The following is a 20,650-nucleotide window of genomic DNA, read 5'->3' as shown; positions in this document are numbered from 1 at the left end:
TGCTCTGTAACTTTCATTTGGGGCAGTTAGATATGCCCTACTTACGTGCTATCGTATTATAACGAGGGAAATTAATGTTCAAATGTTTAATCTATAATTCTTGATAACCCGGATTAGTCACGTGCTATAACATAAGTATTTTGGCTCCGGCTCTCCAACCCCACACTTGGACCAGAACGACGACCGTGGCGGACAGTCGCAAACACCACCCCCAAGTGACCAGGCCATTGGGCCCACTAGGATCACTATTTAACTCCCTTCGCAAACGTATGCGTCTATCGTCATGGCGTCCACAAGCCGCCAGTTTACCATCATCGTCTCCGAGCCTACATCCACCGCGCCGATCGCTTACGGAGAGCCAACGACGTATGTACAAACTCGAACGCGCAGACAACTTCAGGTGGATAGCTCGTCTCCTATCCTCTCCCTCGAAACGCGTGCTCACGTCCGCAGACCTCGTCTCGAACGACGTTCAGCAGGAGATCGCTAACATAGGTCAATATGCGGAGCTCGTACATGGTTTGATTGACCCTGCGTTTGTCTGGCGAAACTTGAATAGACTTATACAACCGACGTACCCACTGGAGGAATATGACGCGCTTGAAGGTTCGACGCTTATATGCGTGTTCCGTGGAGAGGTTGCGAAGCTACAAGGATACATTGTTCACCGACCATCATCTCGTCAGTTGATTGTAGCATTCTCTGGGACTTCTTCTCCCTTGCAGGCACTGCATGACGTGGATGCGCGTATGGTGCCATATCCTGGTGGCCACCACAACAGCCCTCAAACGACAAAAGCGGAATGCAAGGTACATGCAGGGTTTTGGCGGATGTTTCAAGGTCTAAAGCAGACGGCGCTCGCACATTTGACCGACGCCTTGACGTCGTTGGATGTCAAGGAACTAGTCCTCACCGGACATAGTCTAGGAGCCGTCCAGACCTATCTGTTCACTATGGAACTTCTGAAAATCTCGTTAAAACCTCCCGATACCGAAGACGTCCGTCTCCCTCCTGGATTGATCTTCAAATTAGTTACGTTCGGCTCGCCTAGGATTGGCAATGAAGCTCTTTCCCTACTATATCGCAAGCTTGTTTCTGAGTACCGTTCAATACATGGGGAAGATAGTTTCCAAGAGTATTCTGTAAAAGGTTATAACGACGGTAAGCACACTGTTTTTTCCTACTGCAGTTCATTAACACTAACAGTATCTTCATAGGTGTTCCATGCCTCCCTCCAAAAGCTATTGAGTTCAGACATCTGACACCATCACCACTATACCTTTTCCATGGCAGACTTTTCCGTATTCCACCCTCAGAAAACGAGCATACTATCTTTCCCGTGCAACTTGAAGATGACGAACTACCCCCAGAGTTTCCTCTTGGCGGTCATAATTACTACAATAACCGAGATATGGAAGGATGCCTCCGGCGTTTGCAATGCCTTGATGTCCTTAAACTAGGCGAGACAGGATGGGAGGAGCGTTATCTGAGGTCCTGGAAGAAAGGGTCGCAGAGCTGACACCTTGGTTGCACCTGACAGCTTCATGACCCTGCTGACGAATATCACACATTTAACACCTATATCCAATGTATGTAATCCGATTGCAATAATGCCTAGAAATACAACGTACATATGTATCTACTTTATGTAACCCGTTAATATATATATATATCATGTGGACTCTCTGTCTTTCTTCGCGCGAAGTCTAAGGAACGCCGTCCCAATGAAAAACACCCAAGCAAAAGCGATAAGCAATATGCCAATTACACCAAATACCTCTCCACGGAGGTGTTCACTCCTCGTTTGAGCTTCTCCTGTTGCCGGCGTCTCTACTACATTCGTGTGATACGCAAGAGGTTCATCGTTCAAGAGTGGTTGAGCTTCTTCCTCAGCTGCACGCTCTGCAGCTGATCCACTCGCGAGGGGTGTAATCGTCGACTCGCTCGACGCCGACGCCTCTCTGCGTTGCAACGAATGAGACTCTGACGTATGCTCTTTGGCGTGCAACGACAGCTTTCGACGCGATTTCGGGGACGAACGGATGCTCTCCTCTAATTGGTCCTCATCATCATCACCTTCAGCACCACTACCTTCCAGTCGTGCTAGCCGAGCTCGTCGCTCAACCTCAGCTGCTTGTCTCTTTCGTCGTCGATCGAGAGCCCAAAGTCCGATTATGGAGAAGAAATGGAAAACGTTTAGGAGTAGGAAGAGACCTAGGAGTTTCTGGATTGCGTCGAGTTCACTTGCTTTGTCTTGTGCTTCGCTACCCTTCTTTAACTTGTCTAAGAAGAGTCCTGCGAAAGTCCTACGATAATATGATGACTTTAAATATAATGACCTTGGGAAAATTATACACACTGGAAAATGGTAGTTCCAGTTTGCTCCAACTGTCATAATGTCAGTAGAGTGTCGAATATATCACAAACAATAACATACACTTTTATGCGCCCCCAGCGTCGTCGGTACATATTTCGAAGAAACAAGAGTGGGAACAATAATCACGAGGAGTACTGGAGCAACACGCATGAATTAGCATACACGCTACCCTGAGAAACGTTTAGCTCACATGGGGCAAAACCTTGTCCAATTCCATAGAAGGCCACAGCGGGAACGGGTGTACCAGTTATTTTGGGTGGTAGGACCAGCCAAAAGTAGCAGAGAGCCGTAAGAATCGAAGACAAGAGGAACAACTGATGGAGGATAGGACGATGTTTCATACGGTCGATGAAGTAACCGCACTATGAAACATACGATACGTTAGGATTTCCCCGGAAGGTGCGCACGTAAGGCACTTACTAAAGGATATAAAAATACGCTTCCCGCAAGTAGGAAAGATGCATCGTTGCTGGACTCGCGCTCTGACAATCCGTATCTTTTCTCAAATATGTTCCTTAATTGGATGAAATAATACAAGGTGAGTGGCGTCCGCACAGAATTCTGTTAGAACTTACGCCGCTAGATGGGTAAAAGGCGACCAAATGGCACCGCATAAAATGTTAAGACCAATATAGCTAAAAGAGACGCAAATGTTAGGATTAAAGCAGTGTGGACGAGCGACGACTTACGCCCAGAATACGTCGCCAAGCTTCGTTATGTCCCGAATGTGCACCGTTCGCTTCTTCGCGACTTGTTTGAGTGCTTGTGCTTCTGACAAACTCCCAACAACACGGGCTTCCTGATGGAGCTCAGATGCTTCTAATTCCGTTCCGGAACTCTTAACAAGCCACTTTGAAGCAGAAAGGTAGACTAGATTCATGACAAACGAAAGCGCCGCCAACGACGTGGCCGCGACAAATGGAGCTCTCGGGCCAAAAGCTTCTGAGAGCGGATAGGACGTCCGCGCGGAAACGAAAGAGGACGCTTTGCCGACTACAAGTCCGAGCGCCATAGACAAGCCTAGACCATGGTCTTTGAAAAACCGGACGATTATAGATTCTTGTACCACAGCAAGAGGACTGACGCCCAGTCCAAAGATAAACATTCCGAAGGTCATTAACCGCACGCTTTCTATCATATCACCGAATAGCAAGATAATTTGTCCTGAACCGTACATTGAGACTAAGATAGTACGCCACCGGAAAGTAATACACACCTAGAAAAATAAGCCCAGTTGCAAGCATGCTCGTTACAGTCGTTCCGAGATGTCCCGCTAGGAAACCACCCAGTAAAGGTGTCCATGTACTATTGAGACTGAATGCAGCAATGAGGAGACTAAACTCGGTATTCGACGTGCCCATTTCTCGGGAAAGCCTTGTTTTAAGAGGACCGAGAATATACGACGCACTACAACCAAGTTAGACATACAACATTGCACAGGTACATATAACACGACTTACTAGTGACTGCCTATGCTTAATGAACAAGCACATGCTAAAGCTATTGCCCTGACGAGATGCGTCCGTGCACCTGTGCGTCGAGGTAATGCAGTGTCGGACCTGTTTACATGCTCTGTGCTTGATCGGCGTAGTCCATGTCGCACATCTTGTTCGGAAGCTGGTGCACTGTCAAGTAGCGACCATGGAGTGCGCATACTTGATCAGAGTGTAATAGCGCAAGATGAGTGTGGAATGGGAAGAGGGGGATAGAAAGAGGGGCAGTACTGTTGGTCAGACTCGGTCTTGAGCAAGTACGCCCGGAGTTGGAGGCTTGAGCAAGCGTGTGAATCCGCCGATCACTGGATCGAATTTCTCCCTCAAAGGCTCAAACTAGCCTTCTCTCCGCTTCCGCTGGCCAACGCGTGCCATGCAGTCCCTCACAAAACTTGCTAGATCTCGACTGCCTCGCTCATCTAGACAATTACACTCCTCTCTTTCTACCTCTTATCCTCGTCGTGCTGCAGTTGGCATCCCCGCTCCGCCTATTCTCGCCAAAACTGGCTTGTTCTTGGACGAAGACCCGGACATCGAGAATGACATTCCTTACGAAGAAAGAACTGGACACGGAAGTAGTTCCTTGGGTCATCTCCTACTACGCCAACAGCGTCATTTGCTAAACTACATGCGAATAATTGAACACGATATGCCCAACCTCGTCCGTGAGTCCAGTCCGCCGCTTGCTGGCAAAAGCACTTCCATTCACATTCACAAACATTTATTCGTCCAGGCTTTCGAGAACCATTTGTCCCGCCATCATCTGACCGGCCCCTCGTTGTACGCTCGATCGATTATGGTGGGGAAGAACATCCCGCAACGGCAAAACGAACCGTAGTAGTCGCCGTTTCACGTTTACCTCTCAAGGGCCCAAACGCACAACATGCGTTTAAACTTCTCGCTGGTCCTCGCTGGTCCCCCCTTCCACCTCCAGACTCCGGAATCGGTCCAGAAGAAGGCAAGGAATCAAATGGCTACATTAAAATCTCATGCGAAGATTTTCCTCAACCTGGCATGAATCTCAAGTGGATTAGTGATGTCCTCGACAGGTTAATAGACGAAGCGAATGTACGTTGTTCATTCAACCTTATTGACGTTTTAGAGACTTGATATGAATATCCTGGCTTTAGGCTACCAGTGCAACGTTTAAGCACGTTCCTTTGGACACGCGATATCTCGAGGCAAAGAAACGGAAGGCGAAGAAGGGAGAAGGGAGAAGTAGTTATAGGACTTCTCTAAAGGACTTTCCTCGTAATTGGCTCCCTCCACCAACTCCCGCTTGATATTCTACTAGTTGATTTGTTAATATCTATATTCTGGACCGTAAAATCAACGTCTATTTTACTCAACGATCAAGAGTTGCATGTGCTCAGTTTGTCCGGAGGCATCCCATAACCAAAAGATCAGACATGGTGCAGTTCAATCTATAGATACATTGTGCATGTGGCTAGAAGTACATTCTCAGAAATCATGCTTTACTATCCATTCATAGGCACAATCCTAGAACCTTTATCTGGGGTAGACACAACAACGAATTTGCTAATCCTACAAGTTCACGCATTTCCGGATTCAATGCATTCAACATCCCATCCGTCAAGTTTTCGGTGGCATCGAGCGTTTCGTCAATAAGGCACTTTAGCTCGTACACAACTGTAGGAAATTGTATTAGAACGGGACAAACAAATTGATTAAGGAACCTACTCGGACCAAGGATGGGGCCCAGAGTCGGATCATTCTTAATCATAACGTAGACAGCTCCGACCGCGTTTTTACTTGCGTTGACGAAATCTTTCAACAGTGTCTCCAACTGATCGTTCTTGTCGTAGTTGGCCAATCCTTTGTCCGCCGCAAGTTGCGACAATATCGCTAAGAAACCCTGAGAGTTGGACTGGAAGGAGGAAAACCTGGCGGCGGCATTCTGATGGAAATCCTGATCATTCTCGTTTCGTGACGCCGATTGTGATGCCATAGTCTCTGCAAAAAGTTTATATTATTGATATGACATACATGTAAAAAGATCTCACGAAGCTCCTGAGAATCGGACATCGCATTATCATGCTTAGCGGTGAATGCCGTCATTAACTCGTCCAGATCAGATACTTGTCGTCGGAACGAGTGATGGAATTTATGGTAGGACGAGTGCGGAATTCGGTCGTGTGTGGAGTTTGATTTCACAAGATGTCCGGCATGATGTTTCAACGTCGACACCTCCGTATGGTTCGTAGTATTATGCCTATGAGACCTCTGCAAATTGGCATATCGGGTGGCATGTCCAACCGGCATAAGACGCGCTCCATAGTCAGCATTTCTGAATGGTATAGGAAATGCACTAGGCGACGCAGTGACCATTGAAATAGGTGCTAGAATGAGCATAATGCCAAGTAGAAAAGGCAGAGCGAGAACGAGAGGCCGAATGGTGCCCATTAGGGGAAGTAGAATAGATTATGTTGATGGTAGCGTAGATAAACAGATATTACGAGTAGAATGTAGAATAGAGGCACGCCGGCGTGGGGTATGTCAGTCGTCTGTGGTCTGGCTAGGGTAAGTTGAGTGGCAGAAATTGACAAACTATATACACCAGTGGCGCGGAGTTTGAATCTTACAGCCCAACATGGTCAGCCCGCCTTAATTCGTAAATTGTTTGTGTCTATTTACTTCTGCTTGCGTTCACCACTGATTGTAACAAGGGAATAGTCAATAATAATATTAATATGCCAGCATGCCGCACTGCGGCTTGGTAAATAAACTTTTAGGGATATAGACTCTATTTACAGCGTCCGTAGCACTAGTGTGTATGTGTGTCCATTCCACGGAAGAATAAAGGGAAATGTTTTAAGAAGTCTCTCGGACTATTCTACGATTACTAGCCCTCACGCAGCTACCACCGTCTTCGGCCGGTACGTAACCCTTCATGCAACTATCGACTATAGAAATTTCCAATAAGTATGACATGCCTATCCGGATAGATATTATCTGTCACTTACCAATACAAGTGCCGTAATGGCATCCAACGTTGACTGCTCGAGAAATAGCAGTACAGTCACGGCCTTCCCCAGTGACCGCGCACCCACCGCAGTTCAGCAAGTCTGCCGTCGTCTCCACACTGTAATTCTGATCAGAAAATATACCTATTGTCAAAATCCGCAGCCATACCATTCATATTCATCATCTGTCGAACTGGAAATTCTTGAAATGGGACATTTCTGGAGTCCTGCCGGACAGGGTGAAAGTGGACTTTGCTCCGCACGCCTAGAAAGTCTCGATTTCCGACCGTAAATGGACGAGGGCATCGGAGCTGACGAGGAAGGTTGGCAAACATAGTTTGTGTTGTCCCACGAAGATCGAGCGGGGCAGGACGGTAGATCAGGAGCCGTCGGAACGCAGCAGGTCAACGATGACGAATATTCCCAGCCATTGGGACAGATAACAGATCTGTGGCAAATAATAATCAGTGCCTGCAAGACCGTTGTACAACAACTCAACAATGACTTACGATGGAGGTGCCGAAGTGTTGCTACCGCCTAGCGGGAGGCAGGTTTGCTTAGGTTGATACCAGAATTCGCTAACATCGCAGTTATTCTGAGCCGTGCCAGTCGGGGCTCCACCAGCGTAAACCGTGGTCGTAACGGTGACCGTCATAGGCCCTCCGACAGGCCCTGGTACATCGGTGGTATCTGGACTGGTATCACTGTAGGTATCCGTGGGATAAGAATCCGTCGAAGGCAAAATTGTGGGTGCTGGCTGGTAGTCCGACGTCGTCGGTACCGTCGGCAATGGGGTATACGTGGAAGTCACTGCAGAAGTCGAAGACTGATATGTTGTGATCGGCTTCGGCAGCTTCGGCTTTGGAATAATTGTGGGGAAGATCGACTTAGTAGTCTTGGAATACGTCTGAGTATCATACGTTGAAGTTGTATAAACCGTCGACTGATAGGTAGAATAGGATGTCTCGCTAGCGGTATAGGTCGTTGTCGAATATACCGGCTTACTGTACGAAGATGTGACAGTTGTTGCGCTCGTCTCTGTCGTATATACGGGAGTCTGATAGGTGGAAGTAACAACCGTCTGGCTCGTCTTGGTTGTAGGTATCGTAGTTTGGTACGTTGATGTAACCACCGTCTGGCTCGTTTTGGTAAAAGGTATCGTAGTCTGATACGTTGAAGTAATAACCGTCTCACTCGTTTTTGTCGTAGGTATCGTAGTCTGGTACGTTGAAGTAACAACCGTCTCGTATGTCGAGGTCGTTTCCACAGGCGAGTGCATTGTTGATGTGACGGTTGTCTTAAATATCGAAGTTGTGGGTACCTGAGTATGGTAAGTCGATGTGTACGTTGAAGTAAGGGTCTTCACGCTTGTCTCGGTCTTAAGCACCGCTGTGGAGACAACGGAAGTAACAACAGACTGCGTGGTCTTGGTCGTCTTCGCCGTGGAAAGGGCTGTGGAAACCTCTGTCTTGGTGACAGTCTCCTGAGTTGAAACAGTTTTAGCCACTGTCGTCGTCTTGGTGGCTGTTGCCGCCTGAGTAATAGTCGTATGCACCGTCTTGGTTGCAGTTGCAGAAGCATATGCAGTGTCCGTGATTGTCTTCGTCTGTGTTGCCGTGACCTGTTGGGTCTTAGTGGTATGCACAGTCTGCGTTTGAGTCGCTGTTTCCTTCTGAGTTTGAGTGTAAGTCGACTGCTGGGTCTTCGTTTGAGTTTCTGTTGTCTTCTGGGTTTCTGTTGTCTGCTGGGTCTTCGTTTGAGTTGCCGTTGTCTGCTGGGTCTTCGTTTGAGTTGCTGTTGTCTTCTGAGAGTAAGTTGTCTGCTGGGTCTTGGTTGTTTCAGCTTTCGACGTTGATCCATAGCCTCCTTTAGACTCTCCGCCAGATCCATAGCCTCCTCCAGACTCTCCTCCAGACCCATAGCCTCCTTTAGACTCTCCTCCAGACCCATAGCCTCCTTTGGACTCTCCTCCGGATCCATAGCTGCCGCCGGATCCGCCGCCATATGATCCGCCGCCACCCCATCCACCGCCACCGCCATAACCTCCACCTCCGCCTCCGTGTCCACCACCACCACCACCACCGCCACCACCGCCACGTTTGCTCAAGGTCGGAGTAGAGGTCGTGCAGGCACCTGCATCGTCATTCCAATCATATCCATCTGGACACGTAGGTTCATCGTCGCCTGATGTCGCTAATTCCTGAGGGACGCAGCAGCTATCGTTATCCGGATACCAAAGCCATTGCTCTGGGCATGCAAGCCCATCACTGATGAGAGTATTAGCTATAGTCCGATGGAGAGTATAATAAGAACGTACGGAGCAGAATTAGTAGTGAGGGATAAATCTATTTCGACGAATCAGATTGGGTAAATATGAAATCCAGCTTAAGTTGTTCATACCGGATGGGCAACACCACGTGCTATCATGTTAAAAAAATGAGCTTCAGGTTCCTTGGGTAAGAATATGTACTACGTACCAAGTGGAGTCTTGTCTGATGCTGATGGAAACCGCACAAATAGAGTATAAGAAGAGGATGGGAGAAATCCACTTCACGAGTTTGAACGAGAGCGACATTGTCGGACTCGTCGGAACCCAAACTGCAAATATGAAGAGATTTCCCGCCACAGAGTCCTCTGGACATTGTCCATCGGTAAGGCGTAGGGTTAAATACCATGGATCGCACAAAACGGAGTTATGCTTGCAAGACTATACCATAACTCAGTCCCCGTGCCAAGAAAAGGCAGTGGACGGCAGTCCATGCCTTAACGCATTTCTTGCCACAGAAGTCTGAGACTTATTACTCAGATGTTCGGGTTGACAGTATGGATAAGGGTAAGATGGAATAGTTCCTGCGGGATCATCACTTGAAAGTCTAAGATTAGAACTGCTTACCGCCGTTTGTGATAACAGCGTGCTTGAAAGGGTAGGCCGAGTGCAAAGTCCAGTTCAGAAACGGGCATAGGTTAGTTATACTCAGCTGTCTTCAATTTACCTCCAGTAAGGTAAGGACTTCAGTGAGACGCGACTTCTACTGGTAACGCCACAAGTGTGCCGCAATCCCTTCTCACTCGTGTTATCTGGAGTTATAAGTCGGCGGTGTTGGCTTGAAGGGCTGAAATTTCCGAGCTAGTGGTTGCCATCGATGCGGCGCATGCCCAGTTACAGAACCGAGTATCAAAGAGCGAGATAGTATACAACCCCATTCTTGTTTATTTGAGGCGAGGAGAAACAACTTCCAATTACACGGTGGCTAGGTACTATCAACAACGATCAAGGCGAGAAAACTCTGCAAGTCGCTTGCCCTTAATCTGTCAGCAAACAATTCGAGCGATATGTCAATAATGCAATAAAGAAATATGTATTTTTCACATCACCTGCAATCGACGCAGCTGCTAGTGTATTTTCCAAGGCCCGCCCAGCGAAGTATCGCACGTCTGCATCTGCGTCATGTTGTAAAAGCTTGAGAGCGGGAAGAATTTTATCCTTCGCTAACTCCTGTCCTTCAGAAGAAGATCCGTATGTCGATGCAATCACTTCCATTGACTTAGCCACGTTAAAACGAATGTTTGGGATAGGATCTCCCACGAGGGTAAGAAGCGTTTGCAAAATCGGATCCCTGATAACGTCTATGTTGAGAGATGGAGTCATAGTCTAGAAGGCATTCAGTGCAATGCGAGGAAACAGTGAATTGAACAAACCGTGATCGCCAAGACCGTTGTCATCCTAAATAAGTAGTTGGGATGCCCTCCCATGGCCAGAACCTTCGGTATGATCGTATTTTTTGACCACTCGACCCCGAATACTTCTGTTAACTTCTTCAGATTCAAGGTCGCAGCTTCACGGATACTGAAGACGTTATCTCCCAACCATGACAGACACAGATTACTGAGCTGCTCGTCGAAGAATGGTCGACCCAGCTGAGTGGCAAGGAGTGGGATATATTCTATAATCGCCTGTCTTACTCGCCATGACTTATCTTCGGCCAACTCTACGATAGCCGGTAAGAGAGACTGGGAAAGCAAGTCGATTCCGATGACTGGTATTTTTATTTTCAGAAAACGCCTGGTTGAAAGGGGACGAGTGACACACCGGAGTTTACTGTCTCAAGCTTGCTGATAATATTCAGACGGACTTCGGGGAATTCATCCTTTAGTAAGTGCAGGAATAAGGGAAGCAAGTGTTCGATTGTAGAGTCCTTTCCGAGCAGAGGGGCAAGGCCGCTAATTTGGTTGGCAAGGGATGCTCGTACATGCTGTGACTGGTCCGTCGAAAGATCCCGTACACACGGTAAGATCCGGACCAGAATAGCATCCTTGTCGACAAGTTTTGCGAATCCTGCTCCACTAGTAAGACATATCATATGTAGTGTACGGACAGAACTACGCATACCTGGAAGCTGGCTAGCTGCAGCTGTCCTAACCTCGGCCTCATTATCTTTAAGTAGCTGGACATAAGCTCCGATAAGCTCTTCCTTTACAATTTCAGGTCCAACAGCCTCTGCAAGCTGTACATTTTGGACAAAGATGTTAGTCGATGTTACTCCACATGTGGCTTGCCATTGTCGACGTACCTCAACGAAATGATTTGCAACCATATACCGAACTCTCCAGCTCTTATCTGTTACACTTTGTTTAATTTGAGATAATAACTGATCCTTTACTTCCGAGTTCTCCAGTTGCTTCGCGATTGCAATCAAGTCCTCTACCGTGAGCAAACGAACGGAATCCTGGTCATCGGACGAGAGTCTACGGTATATGGGAAGCGCATCGGACAGAACGTGTTCTTTAGAAAGAGATTTTGCAAATGCCTATAAAAAGGATGTGAAGAGCGTCAGAAAAAATCCTAGTCCCGCACACATAAATATCACATACACCCAACCATTTTGCAGCAGCGCGCCTAACCATTGGCGTATCATCTGAAGCCAATGCAGCAAAGGCTTTACGCATGTCCTCTTTTATTTGAGGAGAAACTTTTGCATACACCGGCGAGTACAGTGCCGCAGATGATGTTCGAGAAGTGAACCATTCTCCACGAGATAGCCGTGTCAAAAGAGGGATATAGTACGCTTCTATCTGTTGTTGAGAGAGGGATTCGGATACTTTTGTGATCGACTCTGTCGCCTGGAAAGCAAATAGGGATGAATAGACACATCAGTGGATGCCAGAACGCGAATTGTTGGACCACGAACTTTGTCGCGTACGAGCGTCTCTTCGACAGCGGCCAATACTTCTAGCGGCCCAAGCAGCACATGAGCATACTTCCGCCCTCCAACGTATTCCTCAAAGTTTTTTCCAAGCTCTTCGGCGAGAGCGAGAAGAACCTCATCCTCATCGTCGACGGACTCTTGTAAGAACGGTATCAGCTCTTCCCGGGTACGATCAGGTCCTAGGGCAAGGGCAATGGTGGATATGCGATGGATCGCGTTGAGTCGTAGCTGCACGTCCTCAGATCTAAGCTCATCCATAAGGATGGCAATTGGCGCAATCTAGCATATATCGAGGCACGTCAGAATTATACTAATTTATAGTTGCATAAGTGGTGATAGACGCACATCGTCGAGAGGGTTGCCGGTATCCATGATCTATCATAAGACATCGCAGGGATCAGCACAGAGACTCGCAGAATGAAAGGACGCGACATACCAGAGAGTGCGATGTGTTGGTTGGTCGTGAAGAAATACAATGAAGACAAACGGTATCTGTCGCGAAACGAGGCACGCGCCAGAGAACGGCTGTGTATGGTTGTTTGCAGCGTGCCAAGTGGCCGCGTAGTGTGGGACCCTGCCTTCCCACATTTAGACGTCTGCCTTCCAAAGAAATCCATTCTGCCTGCTACTTATCACTGTCAATAGATCTAATAGATGATTGAGACGATCTATATCGCTCGACATGGTGCGTGTTTCTGCGCACACTCATCGTTTTCTGCTATCTTACAAATACCCCAGGCTATCGTATGAATTGGGTTACTTCCAGCTGGTAATCTACCCTTCCTCTCTCTCTCTCTTGAATAGTATTGACAGTAGTGGCGAAGTACAGGAAGAGCGTGACTGGGTTAGCTAAGGATCCATCGCTGGCTGCTTTCGGGGAGGTAGGCATATGGGCACTCTATTTGGCCGACTTTTAAACTTTTTTTATTAAATTCATCTCTCCCTTACCTCAAGGCCCAAGCAATAGAACTATCCAATTATTTCACTGCACTACCACCAGAAGAACGTCCAACGGCTATATTTTCTTCTCCCTACTGTACTCCACGTCTTACTCACATATTGGAATTCAAATTAATTCTGACTGTCGCGCATAGACAGATGCCTTCAAACGGCGATACCAGTCTCCGAATCGCTGCAGGTACCGATCTATGTGGAACACGGTTAGCTAGAACCGGAGACGACTCGTATAATTCTCATTCTGATAGTTTCAACTAGGACTATCAGAATGGTACTCGCCCGCCATGCCGGGCACTGGATTACACCCCCGTCCTTTCGCTGCACGTAAACTCAAGTCCTACATCCCGCAGATAGATCCCTCATGGCCGTCAGTATGGTACCCGTCGCGCAGAGGAGAGCTAGTCGAAGAAGTGCATGATCGTATGGGAGACTGCCTTGAAGTCTTGCATGCTGCTATTGAGCAACAATTCCCCGAGCAACACAAACGGATCTTACTCGTCAGCCATGCCGCAACAGTAATTGCCGCCACAAGAGAATTAGTCGGAAGTAGAGATCTGCCCCTCCGAATCGGATGCTGCTCCATTACGATTCTACAGCGGAAGAAAGGTCAAACGGATGTACGAGGAGCTTATGACGCTGTCAAACTCGGTTCCGGTGAGCATCTGGAACAGGGTGCATCAAGAGACTGGGGCTTTGAAGATATCGTGATTAAGGATGGAAAGGTGCGCTCTGCGATTCTGACAAGACGATACGTTTTAACACGGGAGCCCGGTTCTTTCTTAATTAGGTTGTCGACGACGTGGGTACGCCCGGTACAGAGCATGAGGAAGATTATCCCATCGGATGCCAAGTTTCGGAGTTTGAGCTAACTGCTCGGATGTAATAGACTAGATAGATGTTTTAGACCACTCCTTTACAAATTTTATCCTGACCGGAACCCCGAGACCTATTCATCAGGATGGACGTGGTTTCTCAACGCAATACAAATAACTTGCATTTGGATGAGAATACTTCTACGAAGCTATTACACGACAATCCTAAACAACAACTCGACAATGAAGGCAGTCTGAAAAGTACTTCGAATCAAGGCAATTAAATAAGAATCTTCGATCTCAGGGGACGGGAGGGGTTGACTTTAATTCATAGATACATGGGACCACATTAGTATGCCTATACATTATTGACGGAAACCGTGCTGATTATCGATAACTCAGGGCAAGAAGGCCGAGTAGTCAAAGGCTGCAGGAGCCTTCAAAGCTGCGAGCGACGCCTGCTTCAATGTGTCCCAAGACGGGTCGACGTTCACTCCGATTTCATAGTCAGACCCAAACTGCGATGAACATTAGTTACTCATGAGAAGCTGCGCGGCTGTGACCATGGTACGTACGTGGGGATCGGCATTGGGTATAACCTGCCAGTACATCCATGGCATGCCGGCGGCGGTGATTTGACTTGCCCAAGTCTTAATATTGTTATTCCGCGTGGCGGTATCCAGAACATCTCCTTGTGGACAGTTGTTGTTCTCGGTGGTATAGTAGCAACTTCCCCTTTGAATGATGAACCGTTAATCGCAAGCTTCTCAAACTAAAATAAAGGGCATGACAACTAACCACTCCTGGAAGATTAGTTTCTTCCCAGCAGCCTGTGCTCGACTAACAACTCCTTGGATCTTCGAAGTATCAAAGTCTCCAACTCCATATGCATGGATTGCGACAATGTCAAGTGCATCGCATGTAAGCCAGTCCGGCTGCACCGATTCGTCGAGGAAAGATTCACCGCCCGTTGTGATAAGTATCTATAAGGAATAGATGTGAGTAGACGAAACGAATAGTTTAAAGGAACTTACGCCGCTGTTATCACCTAGCACGCTCTTGATAGTGTTAGCCCTGTCACACTGCCTGTAGAATGCATAGAGTGAGCATATCAATTGTACTAAATTACCCATGAACCTAGAACCTACCATGTTTGGTGGGCTTGAATGTACGCCTCGCCCTGGATGAAGGCTCTGTAAATAAAAGAAGTAGTAGAACATAGAAATTGTACTAACCTTGCCAATCATTGCCTCGTTCTGTGCCTCAAAGGCAAATATGTAGTCTGAGAGCTGTTTCCAGGGCTTGTTCAGCTGTGGGTTGACATGGTTCATGACATGACGAAGGCGATTATCAAACTGTGATGTCGCATTCTGCCACTCATAAAAGAACCCTGTGCCATAAGTGGCACCATAGACATCACCTCCTTGAAGCGCGTTAAAACTATGCATGCTGATCATCAACTGCAAGAGTTCAGCGTGGGAGCAAAACATTTGATTTTCCAATACATAAGTACCTTGATTCCGTGTGCGTGGGATGCAATCATAAAGTCATCGAGTAATTCAAGCACTTTATCGTTGAACACGCCGATCTGGTTGGGTTCCAGTGAAGGATATGCTGTGATAGTTGTTCCCTAGCAGTTTCGAGTTAGTTGATTTTCTGTGTTCCGTCGAGAATCGTACCTTTGTGGTTGCCGTGGATTGCCCATCAAGCCAGACGCGGAGTACTTTCATTCCCGCATCTTGCATGCCCCTTTGAAGAATTAATGTTCGGCGACCGTCAAAGAATTGAAGTGATACAAAGGGGAACATACTGAAGAAGTGTCTCTCTGTCGGATGAGGACAGACCAGCGGCATAATAAAGGTTCGACCCAGCAAAGGAGTTCGCTGCTGAGGTCAGATGAACGATATTCGAAACGCAAGCAAATGTAGCAAGCAGAGACGAGAACCCAAAGTGAAGCTTCATTGTACACCACAGCTGTCGCGCAGTTACGGGTGTGTGAGAGCCAGGCCAACATGTACGCTCTTTTATACTAGAGATTAATGCCCAGTAAGATCATAATTCAGGGTTATGGATGGACGTGGAGGATCAACATCATGCGTCATCAGCTTCAGGGAGGAGATTGTCAATATGCGATAACCGAAAATGGGTCCAAAGACGTCGTGCCGATTTCTGCGAATATATGTTGAAACATATAGAATACCTGTGAAGCATATGCAGCTAGCCGTCACGAGCCCTTGATTGACGCTAAGTCAATGCTATCACTCGCTTCCCTGGGTCGCTTCTCGAGGCAGATGACTTTGTAAACGTCGATGAAACTTGCGGAGAACGGGTTACTCGTTTTGTTCAAGTAAATGCACCAATATATAAGTAGGCGACTTCAAAAATCCGTGTATCAGATATTATTCGCGTGCAAAGGATGCATTCTCCATAATAGAAACGGCCCATTGCATTTAGAAGAGCACATACGCGCTAGCGTAGCTTACACTGGAGTCGGATATGGTCCGACATTGGCTACTCTGTTCATACCTCACCCACTTTACCGTTGCTTTCCGAGGTTCGCCATTAGGAACTTCACTCTCGGTAACAGCGCTTTCCAACACGGCAAGAGCTCCAAGCAGCACGCCTATGGGATGACGGCCACAGATTGTGTTCTTTGTCCTAGCCAGGTAGACTGAGAATGCATCGTGCGATTCCTGTGCGGTGGATGGGGGTAATGTGAGAATATCCATCGCCTGGTGGTCAAGTGCTGAGATAGACTCGTGGATCTCGTGATCAGGCGAGAGGGAAGATGAGATATTTGTTCGCGACAACCGGATGCCCGACTCCCCGACAGTGCCCGAAGTAGGTGGCAGAGATGGGTAGTAGAAAGTATACTGAAAGCGTGTACCCCTGACGAACTTTGAGTACTAGTGAATGTTGTATGCAAAATAAAGTCCTTTACCAATGACAAAAGTCGCTCGAGACGACACAGAATGTATCTTCTCGGGTAAAGTAGGGGGCAAGTATCTTCCCAAAAGTCTCTTCACTTTCCTTGCTAATCGCTCCTACAAGGATGGGAACAATCTTGATATCCACCCTGGAGTAGTTGTCAACGCGCGGTATACAAGAGATGGTAAATTGGAAATACCCTTCAAATGCCTTCCGAACATAAGGGAGGTGCATTTCTATGCTATGCTCATCCTCGTCGGTGTCAGACCTCATATCTTCAAATGATCCAGTCTTCCGGAGCTCCTCGATTGCTAAAGGGCAGATTTATGCAATCGTATCTAGTATAACTGATAAATAAAATTGAAGACGAACTTTCAATATCAAGCGGTAGATTTCCAATCGGCGTTGCGTACTCTTGGAAGCGAGATAATGCACAACAATCAAGATAGACATGATGTGATGGTCCTAAGATAAACACTCGTTTTCTGTTCCACGTGAGTTATTATACGTTTATCTGAGGAAACGAGACTTACATGCCAGTAGTATCAATGCTCTTGTACGCCCATCCCGCTGCAGGCCCGGAGTATGAGTATCCTGCATGACTAGGTTGCAAGATAAGCGATTAAGATCATTCAATCTCATGAAACAGAAATTGGGCGACAATCAGAGAAACTACTCACGGTGCTATGATTGCTTTACAACCCTTGACAGGAAGTGCAAAGCCGTCCTCCGCATCGGGTTGTGCGTCATTGAGCCAAGTAGACAGCTCGTCATTCAGGCGCTGAGCTGGGGGATCGTAATTAAGCGAACAATACACTCGCTATGACAACATTTCAACAATTCATACCACGATCAGTATACCACGAGCCGGCGTGTGTTGCACGTCTAGTGTATGCATTTTTTTATGGTCAGCTCACTCGAATACTCAGGAAGATCTACCTGATTGACATTTGATGCTGGATGTTGGAGACAAGCTACAAGGAAGACAAACGTAATCGTATTGAGACAATTTCCATATCGGTCACCTCTTGCATCGTCTGCCTCTCGGACATAGCCGATTATCTGCAGGACAACGACCAAATGCACATCTTTCAGAGTCAATTCGAGATACCTCGTCTTAAAGCAATTGAATGGCATTGCAAAGGTGTGCGACATGTTTTGTGCATATCATGAATACAAAGAAGGAGTACGAAGAACATAATCAACATAAGACTGTTTACTCCTCCGAGCGCAGACGCGCTGCAGGGTTCGTCACCTTCAAGCCGAGTGCTTTGGCCCTAGCAAAACATATAGATGTTGAGTATCGTAGGCAAAGCATATACATTTAGGCCTACCTCTCCAAGATAACAACACGGTTGCGACTGCTGACGTTGTGTGCGATCTCGGCCGCAAAGCTCTTATTATGCATGAGCAGGATGTCCACGTCTCGCACGTTCGATACAACGAATTTTTTCAATCCATTAGGAAGGAGGTGACGAGTCTGGAAATAAATGGTTAAGTTATGTGCATAGGGCAAAACATGTTGCTCCATACCTTTTTGTTGCTGCCATACCCAATCTACGGAAACCAAACCAATCGTAAGATACAAGTACGATTTGTGGAGGCAACATAAACGTACCTTAGGCATAGCGATCTGTCCCTTGAACCTCCGTCGCACCCTGTTATCAATACCCTTCGGTTTCCGCCATGCCTCCTTCACCGACTTGTAGCGGTCTGATTGGTGACGCCTGATGGTGAATGAAAGACAAATGAGGATCGAAACGGCGACAGACAGCACATTGCGATTTGACTTACTTGAAGCGCTTGGTACGCTTTTTCACAATGGGAATTGAGGCGGCCATGGTGGTTATCTACGAGGTAAGTTTGTGGTCAATTTAGTTCCTAACCCTAGTTCATCCAAACAGTTTTCCGTTCATCCATCCCAATTCTCGACAACCAGTGGTTTCTTCAACAGCAAAGCCAGAACAATAGCGGAACAGACATCGATCCCGATTGTGAAATAGATGAATTGGCATGAAATCGATACTCACTGTAGTTTTGCGTAACTTGGCGATTCCGAAGTGTCGATTCCAACGCCAGTCGTGTCTGCGGAATTATTGCTGACTAATAATATCCATAAATAGTAGCACTCTCTCGAACTTGTGAGTGAAGGACGATCCAAACTCTTTTCTATTGCCCATGGATAAGGGGTCCGAGCGGCGCAAATACTTTAAAACTCCTCCAGTCGACTCGAGACAATCTCAAGAGGCGAGGCGTACTCAGGTATTTTGCCGGCTTGATCTCACTCTAACATGCTAACTGCGTCTTTGTAGGCTCTTGAAGAACAAAAGCGAGTATGCTTAACGTCGGTCGTACACTCTTAAATTGCAGACTGACGAAAGTTCGTCCAGAGACGAGCGCAACAACTTGATGCATCCCGCCAATTGGATCAGTTTTCAGGCCTCAATCTAGATGACTCCGATGACGACGTTGAAGACGATGGTGATACCTTCGACAACCCGAGCAAGTTACTGGGCGGAATTGGGCAGTTTGCAACTTTGCTGCAGCCCAATGATGCGGAGCCTCCCCCAGACTCGCGTTCTCCGTCGCCTCTCATAGGACATGAGGAAGGCAATGAAAAGACCAAAAGGAAAGGGAAGAGAAAGGGCAAAGGGAAGGGGAAGGGCAAGAAAATTCCAAGCAAATGGGCGAATAAGTGCATGTATGCAGAGCTTCTCGAGATGCGAGAAGATGCTTTTTGGACTGAATCATTCGGCATCGGTGGTGCGCCCCCGCGTGATGGTCTACCAGACGATCTAGAGACTGCTTGGGTAGGCCTCGCTCCGGTACCAGTCGGCAAGCGCTGTTTTGCCGTCACGATGCAAGGCCCTGGAGTAAGTGGTGTTGGTATGTGGACTTCTTTGCTTCAAATAATAGTCGACATTCAAGGACTACATGACAGTTCCAAATACGATTCTACGATCTCGACTACTTGGCAAAGTCATTATTCGACCATTCCCCTCTCCTTTACCATCCAATACAATACTCGATTGTATCCTAGATGAAAATTGGAGGTCGAATGGCATGCTTCATGTTCTAGACGTGATCCGGTGGAAGAGCCAAGACGTAGCAGGCTGTGAAGCGAATTTCCGGTTCGTCTACAAGCGTCTGAAGAAATTTTATGCTGAACTTTGTGCTGTGCACCTAGGTTCTGGTGGCGAGACACTCGCCTCGCCGAAATAACTACCTGGCCTTTACCTGCACCTCATAAATCATCATTTACGAAAGTAGACGATTCGTCACCAGCAAAGTACAAATTTCCCTATCCTACTACATTCGTTCCGGTACCCTACACGACTCCTTTGTCTTTCGAAAACATACTAGGTGAATTACTTGGAAGGGCCCGTCAGGGCAATTCAGTTCGGTTGAAGCTACCTATTATTTCAGACTTTTCTGCAGCACAGGGTGGAATCGTGGCGGAAGGGGATGCTGGAGGGGATATGGAAATTGATGTTTCCTCGGAACAGTCTTCAACAAGTAGATTATGGGCAGCCGATCGAATCCAAGAAGTAGATGTTTCCATCTCTTCGGATGGCTTACTCCTGTACGTCGGAGAAGCGGCCTATGAAAGTGGTGAGAGCCCACTGAGCGTATGGGTTCCACGTGTATCTTATGATGGCGGCATGCACGACGAAGTACGACGAGATGGGAGTTCTATGTCAGAACATGAGAGGGGAAATGAGTCACGAGTGGGTACTGAAGAGAGTCCTTTGGACACATTTGAGAGGTCAGGATCATCCTCCCATCCCAAATCGAACAGCTGATGAACTGACGTGGAACGTCTTTTTCCAGACTGGTTCGACGAAGGCTGATCGCGCGGCGAGACGGCGCTACAACGGCCGGGGGTCGCATG

The 20,650-nt window shown here is 47.3% G+C and overlaps 11 protein-coding genes across 11 annotated transcripts; 4 read left to right on the top strand and 7 right to left on the bottom strand.

Moving 5' to 3' along the window:
• Positions 1–269: 269 nt before the first annotated feature.
• On the top strand, positions 270–1,615 carry FOMMEDRAFT_106273 (alpha/beta-hydrolase; the record flags this gene model as incomplete). Its single annotated transcript, XM_007265485.1, has 2 exons — positions 270–1,161; positions 1,218–1,615. The coding sequence occupies 2 exons, from the start codon at positions 270–272 to the stop codon at positions 1,517–1,519; spliced, it is 1,194 nt and encodes a 397-aa protein (XP_007265547.1). The 3' UTR covers positions 1,520–1,615.
• A 54-nt stretch (positions 1,616–1,669) lies between these two features.
• Positions 1,670–4,065, bottom strand: FOMMEDRAFT_106270 (MFS general substrate transporter; the record flags this gene model as incomplete). Its single annotated transcript, XM_007265484.1, has 9 exons — positions 3,838–4,065; positions 3,594–3,784; positions 3,067–3,541; positions 2,953–3,012; positions 2,798–2,891; positions 2,568–2,739; positions 2,438–2,511; positions 2,360–2,388; positions 1,670–2,306 (listed from the first exon to the last, which is right to left on the bottom strand). Exons 1-9 carry the CDS (start codon positions 4,029–4,031, stop codon positions 1,673–1,675), a joined length of 1,923 nt encoding a protein of 640 aa, XP_007265546.1. The 5' UTR covers positions 4,032–4,065.
• A 182-nt stretch (positions 4,066–4,247) lies between these two features.
• Positions 4,248–5,216, top strand: FOMMEDRAFT_121316 (uncharacterized protein). Its single transcript, XM_007265483.1, has 3 exons — positions 4,248–4,535; positions 4,604–4,938; positions 5,001–5,216. The coding sequence occupies exons 1-3, from the start codon at positions 4,499–4,501 to the stop codon at positions 5,151–5,153; spliced, it is 525 nt and encodes a 174-aa protein (XP_007265545.1). The 5' UTR covers positions 4,248–4,498; the 3' UTR covers positions 5,154–5,216.
• Positions 5,217–5,356: 140 nt separating this feature from the next.
• Positions 5,357–6,294, bottom strand: FOMMEDRAFT_155063 (uncharacterized protein; the record flags this gene model as incomplete). Its single annotated transcript, XM_007265482.1, has 3 exons — positions 5,357–5,520; positions 5,572–5,844; positions 5,895–6,294. The coding sequence occupies 3 exons, from the start codon at positions 6,292–6,294 to the stop codon at positions 5,357–5,359; spliced, it is 837 nt and encodes a 278-aa protein (XP_007265544.1).
• A 408-nt stretch (positions 6,295–6,702) lies between these two features.
• FOMMEDRAFT_82995 (uncharacterized protein) lies at positions 6,703–7,292 on the bottom strand (the record flags this gene model as incomplete). The annotated part of the gene is made up of 3 exons (XM_007265481.1): positions 6,703–6,794; positions 6,855–6,973; positions 7,024–7,292. Coding segments are annotated over 3 exons (480 nt in total), but the record flags the coding sequence as incomplete, so codon positions are not given.
• Positions 7,293–10,158: 2,866 nt separating this feature from the next.
• Positions 10,159–12,433, bottom strand: FOMMEDRAFT_83251 (ARM repeat-containing protein; the record flags this gene model as incomplete). Its single annotated transcript, XM_007265480.1, has 8 exons — positions 10,159–10,506; positions 10,554–10,891; positions 10,945–11,193; positions 11,245–11,359; positions 11,426–11,662; positions 11,727–11,975; positions 12,044–12,340; positions 12,407–12,433. The coding sequence occupies 8 exons, from the start codon at positions 12,431–12,433 to the stop codon at positions 10,159–10,161; spliced, it is 1,860 nt and encodes a 619-aa protein (XP_007265542.1).
• Positions 12,434–12,715: 282 nt separating this feature from the next.
• FOMMEDRAFT_121307 (phosphoglycerate mutase-like protein) lies at positions 12,716–13,959 on the top strand (the record flags this gene model as incomplete). The annotated part of the gene is made up of 7 exons (XM_007265479.1): positions 12,716–12,746; positions 12,800–12,830; positions 12,891–12,942; positions 13,016–13,097; positions 13,156–13,221; positions 13,277–13,740; positions 13,806–13,959. The coding sequence occupies 7 exons, from the start codon at positions 12,716–12,718 to the stop codon at positions 13,899–13,901; spliced, it is 822 nt and encodes a 273-aa protein (XP_007265541.1). The 3' UTR covers positions 13,902–13,959.
• Positions 13,960–14,228: 269 nt separating this feature from the next.
• On the bottom strand, positions 14,229–15,792 carry FOMMEDRAFT_83129 (beta-1,3-mannanase; the record flags this gene model as incomplete). The annotated part of the gene is made up of 8 exons (XM_007265478.1): positions 14,229–14,348; positions 14,406–14,565; positions 14,629–14,813; positions 14,865–14,916; positions 15,049–15,290; positions 15,344–15,460; positions 15,510–15,579; positions 15,641–15,792. 8 exons carry the CDS (start codon positions 15,790–15,792, stop codon positions 14,229–14,231), a joined length of 1,098 nt encoding a protein of 365 aa, XP_007265540.1.
• Positions 15,793–16,228: 436 nt separating this feature from the next.
• On the bottom strand, positions 16,229–17,913 carry FOMMEDRAFT_140045 (UPF0103-domain-containing protein; the record flags this gene model as incomplete). Its single annotated transcript, XM_007265477.1, has 8 exons — positions 16,229–16,719; positions 16,772–16,906; positions 16,958–17,069; positions 17,131–17,243; positions 17,292–17,360; positions 17,439–17,544; positions 17,606–17,643; positions 17,750–17,913. 8 exons carry the CDS (start codon positions 17,911–17,913, stop codon positions 16,281–16,283), a joined length of 1,176 nt encoding a protein of 391 aa, XP_007265539.1. The 3' UTR covers positions 16,229–16,280.
• Positions 17,914–17,974: 61 nt separating this feature from the next.
• FOMMEDRAFT_133299 (ribosomal protein L32e) lies at positions 17,975–18,599 on the bottom strand (the record flags this gene model as incomplete). Its single annotated transcript, XM_007265476.1, has 5 exons — positions 17,975–18,035; positions 18,093–18,238; positions 18,292–18,315; positions 18,377–18,485; positions 18,553–18,599. 5 exons carry the CDS (start codon positions 18,597–18,599, stop codon positions 17,975–17,977), a joined length of 387 nt encoding a protein of 128 aa, XP_007265538.1.
• Positions 18,600–18,936: 337 nt separating this feature from the next.
• FOMMEDRAFT_155057 (uncharacterized protein) lies at positions 18,937–20,561 on the top strand (the record flags this gene model as incomplete). The annotated part of the gene is made up of 5 exons (XM_007265475.1): positions 18,937–19,020; positions 19,071–19,091; positions 19,149–19,644; positions 19,700–19,889; positions 19,946–20,561. The coding sequence occupies 5 exons, from the start codon at positions 18,937–18,939 to the stop codon at positions 20,559–20,561; spliced, it is 1,407 nt and encodes a 468-aa protein (XP_007265537.1).
• Positions 20,562–20,650: the final 89 nt, after the last annotated feature.

This window comes from Fomitiporia mediterranea (assembly GCF_000271605.1).
Source record: "Fomitiporia mediterranea MF3/22 unplaced genomic scaffold FOMMEscaffold_5, whole genome shotgun sequence".
NCBI classification, from domain to species: Eukaryota; Fungi; Basidiomycota; class Agaricomycetes; order Hymenochaetales; family Hymenochaetaceae; genus Fomitiporia; species Fomitiporia mediterranea.
The sequence above is the reverse complement of the archived record's forward strand: the minus strand, read 5'-3'. Positions and strand labels throughout refer to the sequence as shown.

Coding starts and splice junctions, on each gene's coding strand:
- FOMMEDRAFT_121316 (XM_007265483.1), top strand. CDS start 4,499: ATGCGAATAATTGAACACGATATGCCCAACCTCGTCC. Junction 4,536..4,603: donor CGATATGCCCAACCTCGTCC/GTGAGTCCAGTC, acceptor TTATTCGTCCAG/GCTTTCGAGAACCATTTGTC. Junction 4,939..5,000: donor GGTTAATAGACGAAGCGAAT/GTACGTTGTTCA, acceptor TCCTGGCTTTAG/GCTACCAGTGCAACGTTTAA.